Source organism: Salvelinus namaycush, chromosome 15 (genome assembly GCF_016432855.1).
Source record: "Salvelinus namaycush isolate Seneca chromosome 15, SaNama_1.0, whole genome shotgun sequence".
In the NCBI taxonomy this organism is placed as follows: Eukaryota; Metazoa; Chordata; class Actinopteri; order Salmoniformes; family Salmonidae; genus Salvelinus; species Salvelinus namaycush.
The window spans coordinates 22,513,436-22,534,948 of NC_052321.1; the positions used below are offsets into that span (position 1 = coordinate 22,513,436).

At 40.6% G+C, this 21,513-nt stretch overlaps 2 protein-coding genes across 3 annotated transcripts; one reads left to right on the plus strand and one right to left on the minus strand.

Moving 5' to 3' along the window:
- Window positions 1-3,070: 3,070 nt before the first annotated feature.
- On the minus strand, window positions 3,071-6,577 carry LOC120060311 (maleylacetoacetate isomerase-like). Its single transcript, XM_039009512.1, has 9 exons — window positions 6,446-6,577; window positions 6,312-6,363; window positions 6,142-6,209; window positions 5,956-6,036; window positions 5,675-5,800; window positions 5,349-5,424; window positions 5,200-5,252; window positions 3,388-3,437; window positions 3,071-3,271 (listed from the first exon to the last, which is right to left on the minus strand). The coding sequence occupies exons 1-9, from the start codon at window positions 6,461-6,463 to the stop codon at window positions 3,145-3,147; spliced, it is 651 nt and encodes a 216-aa protein (XP_038865440.1). The 5' UTR covers window positions 6,464-6,577; the 3' UTR covers window positions 3,071-3,144.
- A 612-nt stretch (window positions 6,578-7,189) lies between these two features.
- LOC120060312 (methylmalonate-semialdehyde dehydrogenase [acylating], mitochondrial-like) lies at window positions 7,190-21,291 on the plus strand. 2 transcript variants are annotated; one of them, XM_039009513.1, is made up of 12 exons: window positions 7,190-7,329; window positions 8,013-8,057; window positions 8,198-8,272; window positions 10,470-10,631; window positions 15,473-15,551; window positions 15,804-16,106; window positions 16,312-16,433; window positions 17,152-17,341; window positions 17,835-18,016; window positions 18,128-18,307; window positions 20,222-20,320; window positions 20,618-21,291. In XM_039009513.1, exons 1-12 carry the CDS (start codon window positions 7,291-7,293, stop codon window positions 20,720-20,722), a joined length of 1,581 nt encoding a protein of 526 aa, XP_038865441.1. In that variant the 5' UTR covers window positions 7,190-7,290; the 3' UTR covers window positions 20,723-21,291. The 2 variants fall into 2 exon arrangements, with proteins under 2 accessions (XP_038865441.1, XP_038865442.1); XM_039009514.1 differs by having other exon boundaries at window positions 8,016-8,057.
- The last annotated feature ends 222 nt before the right edge of the window (window positions 21,292-21,513 follow it).

Sequence of the window (21,513 nt, forward strand, 5' to 3'; positions counted from 1 at the left end):
CACTAGGCCTTTATTATTCCTGTATGAGTGGAGAAAAATACTAATCAGCAGACTGTCGACAGCACCCAAAACATCTTCCTACGGCCATGAAGTAGGGGAGAGAAATTGCACCTGTACGTTTATCTTCATGGTATTTGAAAAATAAGACCCCCAGACGGATAGTGATTGGGAAGGGGTCGCTTCGGATGGACCCCTGAAGCTGTTATTACCCCTCAGAAGGACACTGCTTAAGCATCTAGTGTCAGGCGGTGGGTGTAGCTGGTGCATGAAGTCAGGCGCAGGAGAACAGCGATGAGTGAACAACGCACTTTACTTAAAAAAATAGCACAAGTAACAGTACCAATGTGCGAACAATAACGGTTGCCACAAAACACGGGTGAAAACAGCACCCAGACAAAACCAGCCTGAAACGTACCGACCTCAACAAATAACAATCACACACAAAGACATGGTGGAAACAGAGGGTTAAATACATGACCAGTAATTGGGAAATGAAAACCAGGTGTGTGTGAAAACGAGACAAAACAAATTGAAAATTAAAAATGGATCGGCGATGGCTAGAAGACCGGCAACGTCGACCCGCAACGCCGAACACCGCCCGAACAAGGAGAGACATCGACTTCGGCAGAAGTCGTGACATCTAGTCCCATGAAAAGGAAACTATCTAGAGAGAACAGTGTTGTGGAGAAGACTGGAATGATGAAGACAAATTGCAGAGCCGGTCAGAATTCTCAATCAAATAAGTAATTTATTTCAAATGCCAGATATTCTATTGTATATAAAACATTAAGGATATTTTATTTTCAGTTTGTCCATCAAAGCGCTGAAGCCATAACATGTGTCTGAGTGATCCCGAGATGGTCATTGTCATTGGAGGAGCGTATGACCAAACCCGCTGTGAGGACTCCCTATGGAAAATGGAAATAGGTGAGATGAGTCGACTGTTTCCTAATATTGATAACTTGTGTAAAACAATTGGGAGAGATTTTGTCCTGTGCCATCTTATTAAAATGCCCTATTTTGTCCTGTGCCATCCAAGCTGCTGTCCTGGAGACAAGGCCTACAGTAACGCTCTGTACATTTTTAACCCAGAGTTTGAGCTCTGGTACCAAACCATTGTGGAGGGATCTGACCTCTACCTAGGATTGGGTCAATGTTCCTTGATTATATTTCTGTAGAGGCATTGGGCTATTACAATACTTTGCTTAATGTATTTAACCATTACAGGACGACAGTGTTTATTTAACAAACACATTTTATGTTTACTTTTTTGTCCAACCGGTTGCTCATTTTTGGTGGCAGGAAGACTGCAACCTACCTGAACAACCTCAACATTTTGCATCTCGGTAAGGCTGTGACAAAGAGTGGTGATTTGGATTACTCTACACAAAGCTAGTTACAACTTAATCTTCAAATGCAATTTTCTTTATTTTAGCAAAAGGCTTTTTGGAGTACACAGCTGTGAAATATGAGATCATGCCATCACTGCCTCGAGGGTGAGAACATATTTATTCAACCTTGTAATATGTAAACGCAATGCCTATCTGATTTTTTTCATCTTTTGGATATCTAGGACATCAACATGTATTTGCTATGAGGAAAAACAATTTCTAAATTGCCACACAGACCAATATTGTGACCATTCTTTTTTAAATGACTGATTTAATTCTATGCCATTTGTTAATCTTATATTTATTACTGTAATCCACACAATGATGTCTGGAATGATGTAGAAATGCCTTTTTACTTTGATAACGTTGCCCTATCTCGTCTGTGTGATCAGATATCATGCAGCACTGCCAGTATCAGACAACAGGATGCTGGTCAGTGGCGGTTCTAGTGCTATTGGTGCCTTGCAGGACATCCATATCTTCAACGTGGGTGAATACACCCTCAACCAGCCCTATCTTGTTTTCAAGAAAGTTAAAATGGTAATCCAGCATCATTCATTTTCAAATTCTATGAATAAAAATCTGTTTTAGGTTATTTTCAGACACCAGTATGTGGAGTTCAGTGGTATCCCCTCTGCTCTGCGCCAAGCCTCGTGCCGGACACAGCATGATCAACCTGGGAGGTTCTGTCCTCCCAGACACTGTCAAACAGAAGCAGGGCGAGCATACCAACACCCACAGCACTCTGCTGGTGTTTGGGGGCTCAGACTGCGCCGGGATTTTCTTCAATGACACAGTGAAGTGCACAGTGGAGATCCCTGGAGATAAGAGACTGGACCTTAAGGAGAGACTATAACAGCCTTATGGGGAATAAGGGGGGAAAATTTGACTTTTTATCCCTGTGTCTGGCTTACAAATTCTGAATGATATGAGTGAATGTATCATGGGCAGAACTAATACAGGGACTGTTGAGTCCTTTGTATTTGCTCTTCTGTGTAATGGCTCTGTTACATTAGGCTTAGATGTAATTAAGTCTTCAGTAACAGTTTTATTGTGGCCACTGAAGGCTGTAGTCTAGCCTGATTTGCTCTTTTCCTGGAGGGGGATTTTGATTGTCAATTATGGTGCAAGTTATGCCTTTTTAATCACACTTGTCAGGTGTCTGACATTACGTTATGGGTTGTTAACTTTTTTATATTGATTTTTTAAGTGTCATTCTCCCCATCTGAGAAATGGTTTAGGCACCAGATCTAACAAACAACATCTCTCCTGTGTTCTAGATATTTTCTCACCAATGTGTGTTGAAAGCAAAGAACTTTCTATTTAATTAAAAAAATTTAAGCATGGGTTAATGAACTTCTGCATGATATTAGTTGAACTTCAGCTATTTTGCTAAACCAATTATTAAACAAAGAGCAGACAGCCATTTCCACTTTCCTCATGTGTATACCAGTGGGCTGGTATTGGGCACTTTCATGTTTTCTATTGTATTTATCTTCACAAATCCACTATGTTCCAGTGTCATGTTGGGCATATGTCAAGATGGGGGAACGTGCTGTATCAGAGGTTAAAATGTACATATTCAAACTCAACTTCTCATCATACAAGTAATACATGGTCTTAACCCAAACATTCTTTATTTTAGTCTTATTTCAAGTCACGAGATTGAAACCAAATGATTCATATCAAAGAATTTTATTGAAGTATTCAATGATGATGGCACTACTGGCTCCTGTAGATGTCAGAGGGGTTCTCATGTACATATGTCAGCAGGTGTGTCTGGTTGGCAAGATGGATGACTCACTTTGAAAGCGTCTACCTTCATTAAGGTTTGGTTTAGCCTTTTGATAGTTGGGAACTGATCAACGTCCACTTTGAACCTGTTTGGCAAATGTAAAAAGTCTCTTCATTTGGGTTGTATGTTCAGTGTAAAATTTGTCTCATGCTGTGGTGTTTTTCTGTTCCAGTTCTGACTGAATGATGGAGGGTGCCTTACCGTTCAGCATTATAGACTTGAGGGACGAGACAGATGTCTGCCATGGAGATCTAAGAGGTAAACATTGTTTAGTTAAATCAAGAATTCCTCAACTTAGTGAGGTCTACTGTAGAACAACGTCACACATCCATACTGACTTTACACACATTCACATACTGTACAATCATCATATACAGTGCCTTTATAAAGTATTCACACCCCTTGACTTTTTCCACATTTTGTTATTAGTCTAAATTTAAAATGGATTAAATTGAGATTGTGTCACTGGCCTACACACAATACCCCATAATATAAAGTGGAATTATGTTTTTAGACATTTTTAGAAATTCATTAAAAGATTAAATGTCTAGTCAATAAGTATTCAACCCCTTTGTTATGGCAAGCCTAAATAAGTTCAGGAGTAAACAATGAATATCCCTTTGAGCATGGTGAAGTTATTAATTATACTTTGGATGGTGTATCAATACACCCAGTCACTACACAGACACAGGTGTGTTTCCTAACTCAGTTGCTGGAGCGGAAGAAAACCGCTCAGGGATTTCACCATGAGGCCATTGGTGATTTTAAAACAGTTACAGAGTTTAATGGCTGTGATGGGAGAACTGAGGATGGATCAACAACATTCTAGTTACTCCACAATACTAAGTGAAAAGGAAGCCTGTACAGAATAAAAATATTCCAAAACATGCACCCTGTTTACAAAAAGGCACTAAAAGTAAAACTGCCCCAAAAAAAGTCTAATGAACTTTATGTACTAAATACAAAGTGTTATGTTTGGGGCAAATACAACACACCCCTCTTCATATTTCAACCATGGTGTTGGCTGCATCATGTTATGGGTATGCTTGTCATCAGCAAGAACAAGGGAGTTTTTTAGGATAAAAAAAACAGAATTGAGTTAAGCACAGGCAAAATCCCTGAGGGAAACCTGGTTGTCTGCTTTCCAACAGACACTGGGAGACAAATGCACCTTTCAGCAGAACAATAACCTAAAACACAAGGCCAAATATACACTGGAGTTGCTTACTAAGACGACATTGAATGTTCCTGAGTTGCCTAGTTACAGTTTTGACTTAAATCAGCTTGAACATCTACGGCAAGACTTGAAAATAGCTATTTAGCAATGATCAAGAACAAACTTTACAAAGCTTGAAGAATAAAAATAAATAAATGTACAAATATTGTACAATCCAGGTTCGCAAAGCTCTTAGACTTAACCAGAAAGACTCACAGCTGTAATCGCTGAGTGATTCTAAAAAAGTGATTCTAACATGTATTGACTTAAGTAAATGAGATATTTCTGTATTTCATTTTCAATAAATTTGCTAAAATGTCTAAACATTTTCATTGTCATTATTTGGTATTGTGTGTACATGGGTGCGAAAAATATCTACTTAATCCATTTTGAATTCAGGCTGTAACAACAAAATGTGGAATAAGTCAAGAGGGTATGAATACTTTCTGAAGGCACTGTATGCTGCTGCTACTCTTGTTTATCATATCCATGATGCCTAGTCACCTTACTCCTATACAAATCTAACCCTATCACTCCAGTATCCCTGCACATTGTAAATATGGTATTGGCACTGACCCTGTATATAGCTTACTTTCTTGTGTTCTTATTTCTATTTCTCGTGTATTTTTGTTCTACTTTTTTTTGTACTACTGATATTGATTACTGCATTGTTGGGAATGAGCAAGCAAGAAAGGCATTTCACTCTACTTGTGCGTGTGAAAATAAAAAACCTAACTTGAGATACTTAGCTTAACACTGCCACTGTGTTTTTATGTGATGAACGAGTGTCCCCTCACCTCGTCCCCTACGCAGTACTTGCTAGCCGTCTCTTTCAGAATTGGCTCCAAGGCTGAGGAGAAACACACAGTGACATGGAGTCAGGCCTGTAATGGCTGTCTGGAGATGAGCTATAGTGGCATGTTGAATGTAAGGCTATTCTAGCCACCTTCAAAACCTCTTTGGATGAAATGCTGCGCCCACTGCAACTTCTCTGCTCCAATCTTCTGTAGCACGTACAAATTCTGAAATACAAAATGATCAGTCATGACTGAGTACCTCTACAGTCATCACCATCATAATTGTTGCAATGGTCATTCAACCATGATGTCAGCATGTCTGAGGTTCTGCCATTTGATTTTGCTTTCCTTCCATACAGTAAACCTAGTTTGTTTTGCAAACAAGGTCAGAGATCTGCAGTGGACTGGTGTGCTTTCAATTTGTTGTATTCTTTTCTCTCGTTTACCCACATTCTTTGTGCTGTAATTCCCTCACCTGCACAGGCTGGATCCCGGAGGCGATGAGGTCAGAGATCATGCGCACCTGGGCACGCTTCTTTGGGTCTGCAGGGAGAAGCCTGGGTCCTGGTCTGGTCTCCTCAATGTACTGGATCACTGCCAGCTGAGTGTGAGTGGATAGGTCTTATCATTATTGTCAGTAGTCAATGTTATATTTTGGGAATATGGAGCTAGATTTGAGGTTCTTTTGACTTTTATCAGTATCTCAAAAGTACATAACTGTTAACAGTGACAAACCAATAACATTATTGGACTCACCGACTGTGACAGGGTGATGCCATCAATTTGGACAGCAGGCACTTGTTGCAAAGGGTTTAATGCCTTGTATTGGTCTGTAAGCTGAAATATACAATAGGTACAGTGTGAGGACATTATATCTAATATACCATTATAGAGGTTAATTACCGCTACCTGATGAAAAAGCATGATGTATGACGAAGTTACCTGCTGACCCCCATCTTTGATAAGATTGACTGGAACTTGGTCAAATGCAATACCTTTCAGAGCAAAAGCTGGAAGAAGCAAAGTAGGTTATTTCTTTCCAGGGTCAAAGCCAGACACTTTTCTAATGCTGTAAAGTAGGCAGAGACGTAGAAGACTACATAGGAACTTACCAATTCGAACCCTCCAAGAACATGAACTCCTGAAATATCCATGAAGTATGGGCTAAAGGGGAGAAAAATAAATCAGTTCACGTGATAACAATACAATATTATCATATAGTACTGAACTTTGCTCATTGATTCACCTTTGTTTGAGTTGCCATAGTATTCAGACAGATCTGGCGTTCAACGATTACAAGTTCCTAACGCTAATAAAAAAAATCTCAGTTTCTAGCGGCCAATAGAATGCTTTCTCAAATACCCCTCCTCCTTGTTTTTTTTGGTCTATGACTAAGCACTCTCCCAGTAACTTTCTGCAAATATTTCCACATTTTAGTATCGCACACGTGTCTACTTGCAAGCAATAATTGATAGAATAGGCATACCTTTGTGAGGCATGCGAGTGAGAGCCGCATTGCAGGTTATAAGTAGGCTAGAGACAATAAACTATTACTGTTGTGCAAATAAACTACTTTGACAATGACATGTCACAGAATCTACTCTGATTCTTCGATCACGGCTGGCAGTTATGCGATTTTGCCTATGCGCAATGATACAAACTGGCAATCGTTTCCTGTATCACGCGTATTATAAATTCCACCGTGTTTCATAAATGTAGCTATATTATAACATTTGGTGATAAACTCTGACAGACATTACGTAAATGAACCAGTTGAGTTGTCAAAAAGACTGATCCGCGTTGTATCCAATGAAATACTTGCTTTGAGATCGTTTTTTCTAATAAAGGCGGTTTATCTTTAATTGTACATAGAGATTGGCTAATACCGTTGTAGTTTCAGCCAATAAGATGTATATTTTTGTGAGCGGTCTTATTCTAAGCCAATAACTGACCAGATATTTCTAGACCCTTCCTTATTTGAAATCCATGTAGGTGAGAGAGTAAGTTTGAAGTGCGTCTCCTGGCCACGGTCCTGCAAGGGGGTTTGGGACATTCTTTTGGGATAAATCAAACAATAAACACATTTTCATCATGGCAACGACTGTAATGAGATCACTGTTGAAGAAAGGGGTAAGAACTCATGTTATAATGCTTTACCCAAGAGTTAATGAAGACACTAACAGCTTTCGAAAGCACAGGAGGCTGCTGAGGGGAGAACAGCTCATAATAATGGCAAGAATGGAAACCATGTGTTTGGTGTATTTGATACTATTCCACCGATTCTGTTCCAGCCATTACCACAACCCCGACCTACCCAATTAAAGTGCCACCAACCTCCTGTGTTCAAAATGTTTCACATTGTTTACAAAGTGATAGATGCCATATGGCTTGGCTCTTGTCTTGTTCTCAACTATTCTCCGGGTCACTAAATTTAAGGAACCATTCCTCCTTAGAATCCTGCTCTTTGTATGTGCTTATCATATGCAGCTGCCTGTCAAGCTTTGTGCAGCTCTATGACTCCCATGTGTGCTCTCCAGCTACATTGTTTAATTGATACATTTTGGGCTTTTAGTAATCCCTCCTACAATCACTGTAAAATTGATCCCCAGGTATACCTTCACGGCCCAGTTGCACTTCAATGATATTTGGGATTGCCATAGTTGTAAATTAATCTTCCGTCCTAACAGAAGGCCTGGTAGTAGGCCTTACCTTCTAATGCTATATAACTGACATTTGATATGATACTATTCATAATAAATGCATGAACTCATGGATTAATGATTCTTTACAGCTAACCACTTGCTTCCTCTCAGCAGGTACCTCTTCAGGTCAGGAACATGTGTTACTCCTCCTCAGTGGTTAGTAATAACAGTTTCATAATAGAGTTTAATTATGGTGGTTGTATATGACTACAAACAGTTTACCACTAGAGGATTAACTGTCACACAGATCTGTATTTCTGATAGAAATTGAACATGTTAAAAATGTCTCCCCGCAGCCCACCACAAAGTTATTTATTAATGGGAAGTTCGTTGAATCCAAGACTTCAGAATGGTTAGATATTCACAATCCGGTAAGTAACTAGGCCTTAAAGAGCTCAAATATAGTCTGCTAAATTCTATTACCCATCGCATTTTATTAGTTGATGCATAGAATAATGCACCAACAACACCTTGGATGGGCATGCACTGCTAAATTAAGGTCTACTTAGCTGGTTAATCAGTTACCTGAGTTTTGACCAGTTTATCCAGTTTCTGCACAAAATTGTCCCAAGTTTTCAGCAATGCCAAGGTTATAGGTCCATTACTATTATGTAAAAGAAAAAGAGCTAGACTTTTATGAGTATACATATACAGTACCAGTCAAAAGTTTGGACACACCTTCAAGGGTTTTTCTTAATTTTTACTATTTTACTATATCTACATTGTAGAATAATAGTGAAGACATCAAAACTATTAAATAACACATATGGAATCATGTAGTAACCAAAAAGTGTTAAACAAATCAAAATATATTTTATATTCTTCAAAGTAGCCACCCTTTGCCTTGATGACAGCTTTGCACACTCTTGGCATTCTCTCAACCAGCTTCATGAGGAATGCTTTTCCAACTGTCTTGAAGAAGTTCCCACATGCTGAACACTTGTTGGCTGCTTTTCCTTCACTCTGCAGTCCAACTCATCCCAAACCATCTCAATTGGGTTGAGGTCGGGTGATTGTGGAGGCCAGGTCATCTAATGCAGCACTCCATCACTCTCCTTCTTGGTCAGATAGCCCTTACACAGCCTGGAGGTGTGTTGGGTCATTGTCCTGTTGAAAAAACAAATGATAGTCCCACTAAGCGCAAACCAGATGGGATGGCGTATCGCTGCAGAATGCTGTGGGAGCCATACTGGTTAAGTGTGCCTTGAATTCTAAATCAATCACAGACAGTGTCACCAGCAAAGCACCCCCACACCATCACACCTCCTCCTCCATGCTTCATGGTGGGAACCACACATGCGGAGATCATCCATTCACCTACTCTGCATCTCACAAAGACACAGCGGTTGGAACCAAAAATCTCACATTTGAACTCATCAGACCAAAGGACAAATTTCCACCGGTCTAATGTCCATTGCTCGTGTTTCTTGGCCCAAGCAAGTCTCTTCTTATTATTGGTGTCCTTTAGTAGTTGTTTCTTTGCAGCAATTCAACCATGAATGCCTGATTCATGCAGTCTCTTAATAGTTGATGTTGAGATGTGTCTGTTACTTCAACTCTGAATTATTTATTTGGGCTGCAATTTCTGAGGTGCAGTTAACTCTAATGAACTTATCCTCTGCAGCAGAGGTAACTTTGGGTCTTCCTTTCCTGTACTGAGAGCCAGTTTCATCATAGCGCCTTGATGGTTTTTGCAACTGCACTTGAATAAACTTTAAAAGTTCTTGAAATTGTCCGGATTGACTGACCTTCATGTCTTAAAGTAATGATGGACTGTCATTTTTCTTTGCTTATTTGAGCTGTACTTGCCATAATGTGGACTTGTTCTTTTACCAAATAGTGCTATCTTCTGTATACCAACCCTACCTTGTCACAACACAACTGATTGGCTCAAACGCATTAAGAAGGAAAGAATTTCCACAAATTAACTTTTAACAAGGCACACCTGTTAATTGAAATGCATTCCAGGTGACTACCTCATGAAGCTGGTTGAGAGAATGCCAAGAGTGTGCAAAGCTGTCATCAAGGCAAAGGGTGGCTACTTTGAAGTCTCAAATAAAAGAAAATCTTATTTACTACATGATTTAACACTTTCTTGATTACTACATGATTCCGTATGTGTTATTCTACAATGTAGAAAATAGTAAAAATAAAGAAAAAACCTTGAATGAGTAGGTGTGTCAAGTTTTGACTGGTACTGTAGGTGTGCAATAAATTGGTGTGCTGTTTTCTTGAGATCTATCTCAAGTTGTTATAATTCTCAAGAATGCTTTTGCATGAAAATTCAAAGGTCAGTTAGCTGGCACTTTGCTCCTTCGGCCTTCCTTTGCTTTCAGTTTACTCATATCATCGGGATTTAGAATGAGATTAATTCTCTCTCAAGAGTCAAAGAAATTGCAATATTTTTGATGAAATGTCCCGATCTGATGGTTTTGTCAGTGTGTGTCAGATCATAATGTGTTGAAGTTATCTGCTCAAGCTGAGCACACTTCATACCAATCAAATATGTTTTTTGATAATCAGGTTACAGTTCACCCACTAATGTGTTCTTCCCTCTGACTGTTACAGGCCACCAACGAGGTGATAGCACACGTCCCCAAGGCTACACAGGAAGAGATGCTGGCTGCTGTGGACTCCTGCTCACAGTCCTACCACTCCTGGTCTGAAACCTCCATCTTGGCACGCCAACAGATCTTTCTGCGCTATCAGCAGCTTATCAAGGACAACATTGTAAGTCTGTAGCAGGGACAATAACTTGTTGTACATACTGTATGGTACAAAACCGCTAGAAGCAAACGTCAAATCTCATAATTCTCCGTTGCACGTTTAACGTCATGCACTTTTGGTTGCACATTGTTTTTCTGTCATGTTTTGGGGTTCAAAGACCGCCTCTGTATGCCATATAATTTTAATATTTTGTACCATACAAATTCAGCATGGATTTGATTAATATGAACCCTACTCTCAATGGCACACTTTTAGGCATGATAGATACTAGTTCCTTAGGTGATAAGAAAGAAGAAACACCACAATGCCTCCATACTATTCCTATGTTGTAAAGAATATTTGTTGGTCTGTGGTGTGTAATGAGGAGCAAACAGACGTTGAACGTGATACATTTATGAAATTGCTTATCCCAGTTACTAATAAGCATGAAGCATGCACCCATTAAGAAAATGACTGTAAAAACTTAAATCCCCATGGATTGATGAGGAATTGAAAAATTGCATGGTTGAGAGAGATGAGGCAAAAGGAATGGCAAATAAGTCTGGCTGCACAACCGATTGGCAAACGTACTATAAATTGAGCAATCATGTGACTAAACTGAATAAAAATAAGAAAAACCTACACTATGAAACAAAGATAAATGACATAAAGAATGATAGTAAAAAGCTTTGGAGCACCTTAAATGAAATTTTGGGAAATAAAGGCAAACTCAGCTCCATCATTCATCAGATGACTCATTCATCACAAAACCAACTGATATTGCCAACTACTTTAATGATTTTTTTCATTGGCAAGATTAGCAAACTTAGGGATGACATGCCAGCAACAAACGCTGACACTACACATCCAAGTATATCGGACCAAATTATGAAAGAAAGGCATTGTCATTTTGAATTCCGTAATGTAATGTTTAACTTCTCTGGGATATGTGGGACGGTAGCGTCCCACTTGGGCAAAAGCCAGAAAAAATCTACTGTGCCAAATTCAAATATATTACTATAAAAATCAATCTTTCATGAAATCACACATGAAAGACACCAAATTAAAGCTACACATGTTGTGAATCCAGCCAACATGTCTGATTTTCAAAAAGGATTTACGGCGAAAGCACACCAAACGATTATGTTAGCTCAGTACATAGCCACAGAAAAACACAGCCATTTTCCCAGCAAAAGATAGTAGTCACAAAAAGCAGAAATAGAGATAAAATTAATCACTAACCTTTGATGTTCTTCATCAGATGACACTCATAGGACATCATGTTACGCAATACATTTATGTTTTGTTCGATAATGTGCATATTTATATCCACAAATCTCAGTTTACATTGGCGCCATGTTCAGAAATGCCTCCAAAATATCCGGAGAAATTGCAAAGAGCCACGTCAAATAACAGAAATACTCATCATAAACTTTGATGAAAGATACATGTTTTACATATAATTAAAGATACACTTGTTCTTAATGCAACCGCTGTGTCAGATTTAAAAAAAACTTTACGTAAAAAGCACAATAATCTGAGACGGCGCTCAAAAATAACAAAATTTCTCCGCCATGTTGGAGTCAACAGAAATACAAAATTACATCATAAATATTCCCTTACCTTTGATCATCTTCATCAGAATGCACTCCCAGGAATCCTAGTTCCACAATAAATTGTTGTTTTGTTCGATAATGTCCATTACTTATGTCTAAGTAGCTACTTTTGCTAGCATGTTTAGTGCACATGTCCAAACGCTCGCGCAGATGCAGGCGAAATCGGACGAAAACTTCAAAAAGTTATATAACAGGTCGAATAAACTGGTCAAACTAAGTAGCGAATCAATCTTCAGGATGTTCTTATCATATATATCCAATAACGTTCCAACCGGAGCATTCCTTCATGTCTGTAGAAGTTATGGAACGCAAGGCGATATCATGAGGAAAGCGGGTAACCAGGAACTGGTATTCTGCCAGACCAATGACTGAAACACCTCCCATCCGGCCCCACATCACACTAGAGGCTTCATTCCACGTTCTACAGACTGTTGACATCTAGTGGAAGGCGTAGGAAGTACAAATAGATCCATATCTTACAGGGAATTGAATAGGCGATGAGTTGAACATTGACCAGTCTCAGAATTCTCACTTCCTGTTTGGATTTTTTCTCAGGTTTTTGCCTGCCTTATGAGTTCTGTTATACTCACAGACATCATTCAAACAGTTTTAGAAACTTCAGAGTGTTTTATATCCAATAGTAATAATAATATGCATATATTAGCATCTGGGACAGAGTAGGAGGCAGTTCACTATGGGCACGCAATTCATCCAAAAGTGAAAATGCTGCCCCCTATCATAAAGAAGTTAATGGAAAAGGTGAAAAAATGATTGTTGTCAATCAACAATGACAAGCCACCGGGGTCTGACAACTTGGATGGAAAATTACTGAGGATAATAGTGTACGATATTGCCACTCCTATTTGCCATATCTTCAATTTAAGCCTGCTAGAAAGTGTGTGCCCTCAGGTCTGGAGGGGAGGGAAAGTCATTCCGCTACCTAAGAATAGAAAAGCTCCCTTTACTGACTCATATAGCTGACCAATCAGTCAGTTACCAACCCTTAGTAAAGTTTAGGAAAAAATGGTGTTTGACCAGATACAATGCTATTTTACAGTAAACAAATTGACAACAGACTTTCAGCATACTTATAGGGAAGGACATTCAACAAGCACAGCACTTACACAAATAACTGATGATAGGCTGAGAGAAATTGATAATAAAAAGATTGGGGCCTGTTTTGTTAGACTTCAGTGCAGCTCTTTTTGACATTATCGATCATAGTCTGCTTCTGGAAAAACGTATGTGTTATGGCTTTACACCCCCTGCTATATTGTGGATAAAGAGTTACCTGTCTAACAGAACACAGAGGGTGTTCTTTAATGGATGCTTCTCCAACATAATCCAGGTAGAATCAGGAATTCCCCAGGGCAGCTGTCTAGGCCCTTAACTTTTTTCAATCTTTACAAATGATATGTCACTGGCTTTAAGTAAAGCTCTCTATATATAAGGATGACTCAACACTATACACGTCATCTACTACAGCGACTGAAATGACTGCAACACTTAACAAAGAGCTGCAGTTAGTTTCAGAATGGGTGGCAAGGAATAAGTTAGTACTAAATATTTCAAAAACTAAAAGCATTATATTTGGGACAAATCATTCACTAAACCCTAAACCTTAACTAAATCATGTAATAAATAATGTGGAAATTGAGCAAATCATTCACTAAACCCTAAACATCAACTAAATCTTGTAATAAATAATGTGGAAATTGAGCAAGTTCAGGTGACTAAACTGCTAGGATTAACCCTGGATTGTAAACAGTTATAGGCAAAACATATTGATACGGGGCCTCCCGAGTGGCACAGCGGTCTAAGGCACTGCATCGCAGTGCTAGAGGCGTCAGTACAGATCTGGGTTCGATCACGGGCTGTGTCACAGCTTGCCGCGACCGGGAGACCCATGAGGCGGCACACAATTGGCCCAGCATCGTTCGGGGAAGGTTTGGCCGGCTTGGATGTCCTTGTCCCATCGCGCTCCATTGACTCCTTGTGACGGCCGGGCGCATGCACGCTGACTTCGGTTGCCAGCTGTACAGTGTTTTCTCCAAAACACTGGTGTGGCTGGCTTCCGGGTTAAGTAGTGTGTCAAGAACCAGTGCGGATTGGCAGGGTCGTGTGTCGGAGAATGCATGGGGAAGGTTTTGCCGGCTGGGATGTCCTTGTCCGATCGCGCTCCATTGACTCCTTGTGACGGCCGGGCGCATGCACGCTGACTTCGGTTGCCAGCTGTACAGTGTTTTCTCTAAAACATTGGTGTGGCTGGCTTCCGGGTTAAGTAGTGTGTCAAGAAGCAGTGCGGATTGGCAGGATCGTGTTTCGGAGGATGCAAGTCCTCTCCCGGGTCCGTACGGGAGTTACAGCTATGGGACAAGACTGTAACTACCAATTGGGGAGAAAAAGGGGTGAAAAGAACAACAAAAAAAGTAGTTAAGATTGGGAGAAGTCCGTCCATCTGCCTTCTTAACAACACTATCAACAAGGCAGGTCCTACAGACTCTAGTTTTGGCACAACTGGACTACTGTTCAGTTGTGAACAGTAGTCCAGAACAGTAGAACAGTAGTCCCACAAAATTGCAATTGGCACAGAACAAGGCAGCATGGATGTACACAGAGGGCAAACATTAATAATATGCATGTCAATCTCTCCTGGCTCAAAGTGGAGGAGAGATTGACTTCATCACTACTTGTATTTGTGACATGTTGAAAGCACAGAGCTGTCTGTTTTAAATGACTAGCACACAGCTCAGACACCCATGCATACCCCACAAGACATGCCACCAGAGATCTCTTCACAGTCCTTAAGTCCAGAACAGACTATGGGAAAAGTCTGTCAGATTTAAATAACAGATAAAACTACACTTTATTTAACAGTGAGGACTGTTAAGCAACACAAACATAGGCGCAGACACATGCGTACACACACACGATAACATACGCACTATACATTCACATGGATTTTGTGTTGTTGATATGTGGTAGTGGAGTAGGGGACTGAGGCCACACACTTAGTGTATTGTGAAATCTGTTATGAATGTATTGTAATGTTTTTTAAATTGTATAACTGCCTTAATTTTGCCGGACCCCAGGAAGAGTAGGGGATGGGGATCCATAATAAATACAAATGCAAATAAATACAAAGTACTATTTGTTTACAGCAGCTGTTGCTTAGTTTGAGTTACTCATTTTAAATTAAACTGATTTGAAGTGTGTGTTGGCTCATGGTGTGTGTGTCTTGTGTTCCAGAAAGAGCTTGCCAGGAGCATTACTCTGGAGCAGGGCAAGACCCTGGCAGATGCAGAGGGGGATGTGTTCAGAGGATTGCGTAAGTCTCACGTGCACTGGCTTTTCCAAAGGGCAATATTTAGAGAGATGTTTTATTAGCCTCTGTTAATACTTGTTGCAGCCAAGGAAATGGTTAATCAGAGCATTATTTCAGTGTCTAGGTCACTAGTATAAAGAGCTCTTTGGTCTGTCACTTATGTGAGTCAGTCTCCATATGAGGGATAGTCACACACATTCTGTGAATGACCCAGTGTTCTCTGTACTTGAATGACACCTACTGTCTCCTCTCCAGAGGTGGTGGAGCACACATGCAGCATCACCTCCCTGATGCTGGGGGAGACTCTGCCCTCCATCACAAAAGACATGGACATCTACACCTACCGCCTGCCCATCGGGGTGTGTGCCGGCATCGCCCCCTTCAACTTCCCCGCCATGATCCCTCTGTGGATGTTCCCCATGGGCATGGTGTGTGGCAACACCTACCTGCTGAAGCCCTCAGAGCGGGTGCCAGCCTGCACCATGCTGTTGGCCAAGATGCTGCAGGATGCTGGGATGCCAGACGGGACCCTGAACATCATCCATGGCCAGCACGACGGTAAGATAAAAGCTAAATGTCCCATCACCTGCTGATCTCTAAGCTATATCTGGAGACATTGGTGCTGTGATGTGAATCATTGAATTATCATTGTGTCTCTATGCTATGATTCACATTCATTTACAGTGTGATGAGATAATGGAGAGATTATGGCTGGCCTGTCAGTGCTCTATGCAAAATGAATCCCTGCCCCGCTCTTTCCCAGCTGTCAACTTCATCTGTGATCATCCGGCCATCAAGGCTATCAGCTTTGTGGGCTCTAACCAAGCCGGAGAGTACATCTATGAGAGGGGATCTAAAAATGGCAAGAGAGTACAGTCCAACATGGTGAGTTTGTGCCATTAATGAACAGAGGGTGGCAGTGTTGGCTTAAAAACTATTGTTGAACGTTATCCTCTTTGTTTCTCTTTTCTACCTTGGCTGATTAGCTGTACAGATGAAACAGGGATTCAGATCCAGAGCCCAGACACTTTGTGGAAAATATCGAGTGGAAATTTGTAATTTATCTTATTTGACACATACCCACAATAATGATCTACAAATTAAGTGCATTGACGTAATATAAAGCACTTAAAATATTGTACTTTTATTGTTTGTTCACTAAAGTTCTTTAAGAGGATGAACTTTCGAGACCATCTCTGATCTAATTTGCATGCAACCACATTGAAGGCATGGTGTAAAGCCTCGATCAGACCGACAGCGTCGTTGCATCAATGCTGCGTAATACATTTTGCGGTCAAACTTTTTCCATTATGTAATCATTTTAATTGGATATGTGTGCAACAAAAAAATGTTCACCTTTTGCTACTATTTCTGTCAAGTCTATGCATACAATTTTATGCATACGTTGGATATATCCAACTGCCTCTGCAATGCAGCGTTCCATTGGAAATTAATGTACTTTGGTGTACCAAAACACAATGAAATTGTCGGTTTGATTGAGACATAATGTGAATTGGATCACTTTTCCCTGGTATTCAGATCATGGGTATTCGGATCAAGGGACAGAAGGCTAAACGATTCCCACCCTTATGCTCTGCTGTAGGGAGCAAAGAACCATGGTGTGGTGATGCCTGATGCAAATAAGGAGACCACTCTGAACCAGCTGGTGGGTGCAGCTTTCGGGGCAGCAGGGCAGCGCTGCATGGCCCTCTCCACGGCCATCCTGGTGGGCGAGGCCCGCAGCTGGCTGCCTGAACTGGTGGAACGTGCAAAAGCTCTGCGAGTTAATGCAGGTATCTCAACCTCTCACCCCGCCCGCACCTCCCGCCCTATCCATTCCTAAGGAGCCCTCTGCTCACTCTCTTGAGGCCACCCACGAGCCCTAACCACACTTCTCGCCTCTTGCTGTACCATAACTTCAGATGGGGCTGAACTGGGAGAGAGGGCTTGTTGAGTCACTCTTGCTGCAAATTTGCGGCAACATTTACGGCCAAAGCTTAAGAGTAGCTCACAGCATCAAGTCTTTGAGAAGGGAAGTTGATGGGGAGGAGAAGAATGAATGATTCCCCTTATTTGCAGTCATAAACACTCTAATTTGTGTGGCTGCACAGGAAACACCTAAACAGCCATTTTAGAGGGAGTGCCTTTGGGGGCCCCTCGCCATTGCTGGGCTTTTGAGTTGTCTGTGTCTGCGGGTGAAGGGGTATTTGTGTGTACATGTGTGTTTGTGTGTGTGGCTGTGAGGGAGAATTCTCAATGCAGGTTGTTTTTTGGGAACCCTCTCAGGGGACCAGGCAGGTGTGGACGTGGGGCCCCTGATCTCCCCTCAGGCCAAGGAAAGGGTCAACAGCCTGATTCAGAGTGGGGTGGACGAGGGAGCTCAGCTGCTGCTCGACGGCAGGAACGTCAAAGTCCAGGGCTATGAGAATGGAAACTTTGTGGGGCCCACCATCATTGGCAATGTCACAGTAAGTGTGTTCATGCAGGTGACAAATCTTCTAGTTGTACTGCCCAAAAGTATGCTGATCTTATTTTCTGACCATATCCTGAAATTATGTAATTTCCTTTTTGTCTCCTAGCCCCAGATGAAGTGCTATACTGAGGAGATCTTTGGGCCTGTTCTGGTTGTACTGGAGGCTGAATCCTTGGATGACGCCATCAGCCTTGTTAACAATAACCCTTATGGCAACGGCACAGCTATCTTCACCACCAACGGAGCCACAGCACGCAAATACACTCACAAGGTGGATGTAGGCCAGGTGAGATTCTGTGGACCAATGTGTGTGTCCCTATTTCCTGGGAGAATGGAGGCATTCATACCCTCTACCATGTCTATACCTTAAACAAGGAGGACATTGCACCTCTATTCTAAAACATGCACTCAACAACCATTATTTTCCATGGCAAGTATAGCCTTATTTGCTTCTGCTCTAAACCGAACACTTCTGCCCCCCTCTTCCCTTCACCACCCAGCCCCGTGTGGACTTTAAATAGCAAATAGCAAATATGTGCCTTTTTTTATCAAAACAGGGGGACATAGAAATACATTTTCCTAGTAGGATTACAGTAGGGGAAATCTTAAATTAAATGCAAAAGGGATTCCTTTGGATCTGTTAAATGTTTTAAAGCTTAAATACAGTGCCTTCAGAAAGTTTTCATACCCATTGACTTATTCCACATTTTGTTGTGACAGCCTGAATTCAAAATGTTTTTAAAATTCACCTGTTTACAAACAATACCCCATAATGACAATGTGAAAACATGTTTTTAGAAATGTTTGCAAATGTATTAAATTAAATACAGAAATATCTCATTTACATAAGTATTTACACCCCCGAGTCAATACTTGTTAGAATCACCTTTGGCAGCAATTCTGGGTAAGTCTCTAAGAGCTTTGCACATCTGGATTGCACAATCTTTGCACATTATTTAAAAATGATTCAAGCTCTGTCAAGTTGGTTGTTGATCATTGATAGACAGCCATTTTCAAGTCTTGCCATAGATTTTTAAGCCAATTTAGGTCAAAACTGTAACTAGGCCACTCCGGAACATTCAATGTCATCTTAGTAGGCAACTCCAGTGTGTATTTGACCTTGTGTTTTAGGTTATTGTCCTGCTGAAAGGTGCATTTGTCTCCCAGTGTCTGTTGGAAAGCAGACTGAACCAGATTTTCCTCTAGGTTTTTGCCTGTGCTATGCTCTGTTCCATGTATTTGTGTCCTAAAAAAACTCCCTATCCTTGCCGATGACAAGCATACCCATAACATGATGCAGCCACCACCATGCTTGAAAATAAGAAGAGTGGTACTCAGTGACGTGTTGGATTTGCCCCTAACATAACGTTTCGTATTCAGGACATACATTTATTTTATTTTTTATTTAACCTTTTTTTAACTAGGCAAATTCTTATTTACAATGACAACCTATAAAGTAAATTTCTTTGCCACATTTTTTGCAGTATTACTCTAGTGGCTCATTGTAAACAGCATGTTTTGAAGTATTTTTATTCTGTACAGGCTTCCTTCTTTTCACTCTGTCATTTAAGTTAGTATTGTGAAGTAACTACTTTGTTGTTGATCCATCCTCAGTTTTCTCCTATCACAGCCATTAAACTCTGTAACTGTTTTAAAGTCACCATTGGACTCATGGTGAAATCCCTGAGTGGTTTCATTCCTCTTTGACATTATGGGGTATTGTGTGTAGGCCAGTGACACATATCTCAGTTTATTCCATTTTGAATTGAGGCTGTAACACAACAAAATGTGGATAAAGTCAAGAGGGTGTGAATACTTTACCTTGTCTGCGTGCCTCCGCTATGCCCTGTGTTTGCTGTTTTTTCCATCCCTCAGCCAAAAGGCTTGACTCCCGTGTCCAAAATTACTCCTGCATTTTCAAACATTCTCAACCAACCATGAGTTTCCACTGGACTTAAAAACAAACAAAAGTGGCCTCAAAAACAAAATGTTTTGTTTAGTTCTTCTGTCCCTCTTGCATGCAATGCTTTCAACACTGTGAACACAAGCAATGGTTTTCGGTTTGTTGTGACTCATTTTTCATGCATTGTTTGTTCTTCGAACTAGCATTTAGTACACCTTCTTCTCCCAGAGTTACTCATTCAGTTGCTCTGAAGGGGTATTTGTTTCCAATGCGGTAATGGAAGTTTGTGTTTTGTAGATTGGGGTGAACGTTCCCATCCCTGTTCCTCTGCCCATGTTCTCCTTCACTGGCTCACGAGGCTCCTTCAGAGGAGACACCAACTTCTACGGCAAACAAGTGAGTATCAGTTGACATAAGGTAACAAGGTGTTTGAAGACATACAGTAGTTAGTATGACTGGTCCTAATAAGGGGTTGTACTGCTGGGTAAAGTCCACATGAAGGTTGGGACCTCTACACAGTGAGTTTGTGGCTGACTGACGATGTAAAACACTCAGTCCTCTTAACTAGTGATGGCTGATCAAAGCCAATTGTCTCGAGTCCAGATTTTAAGCTTAATTTCATGTTATGTAATACGGTCATGATGCCATAGTTACAGAGCATCCTATTATAGATGTCTTCTCTGCTTTCTAAAGGGCATCCAGTTTTACACACAGATCAAAACTGTTACTTCACAATGGAAGGCCGAAGACTCAACCGTGAAAACTCCTGCAGTTTCCATGCCAACCATGGGACGTTAAAGGGTCTGGAGAAAGAACGTTCCCACTTCCCCATGTCTTTTGTGAAGCAAAATGTTAAAACTACTGTGCAGTCCTGTCGCCATGAGTTGATAATTACCCATAGTCATTTTACAAGCCTTAATGTAGAATTTGTACCCAAGATGTGATTTATTTTTTCAATGGTATCTCAATCACTCACTGTGGATCAATAGTTTGGCTTCATCATTGAATGACAGTTCCTTTGTTATATGAACGTTTCTACTAATTATGTGTCTGTGTATCTATGTTACGATTTTGGAAACAATGCAAATAACTGTGGAGCAGTTAAAACAGTGTAAAGTACTCGCATATCTTTTCTTTGTATGCAACATCTGTGTTCAAAATATACTGCCTCACCAGCATTATGATGTTGATGAATGTGTAGCTGCCAAATGTGATGCCACTATTAATCATACATTCAGTGCATCTGAATATTTGAGATGTGTTTTATGCACACTTGCTGTGGTGCAGTTATTCATGTATTTAATTTAGACATGAACAGGTTGCATTTGAATAAAAAGCCATCAGTTTAAATTGAACCCTTTATCGTCCATCTGTCTCTGTCTCCTGTTTGTACCCTGTCTATCTAAGTTCAAGTAAGCCTTCAATTCATGACAATGAGAAAATACCATAGAAACATTTTTCACATAACCATCCACATAATTCTGGAGACACTTCATTTGGACCAGCACATTTCTCAGACCGACTAACACTGCAGGGATAGGTCATGTGGTCTGGATATCCGGCAGGGCGCTGGGGTTCGGGGGCAGGTT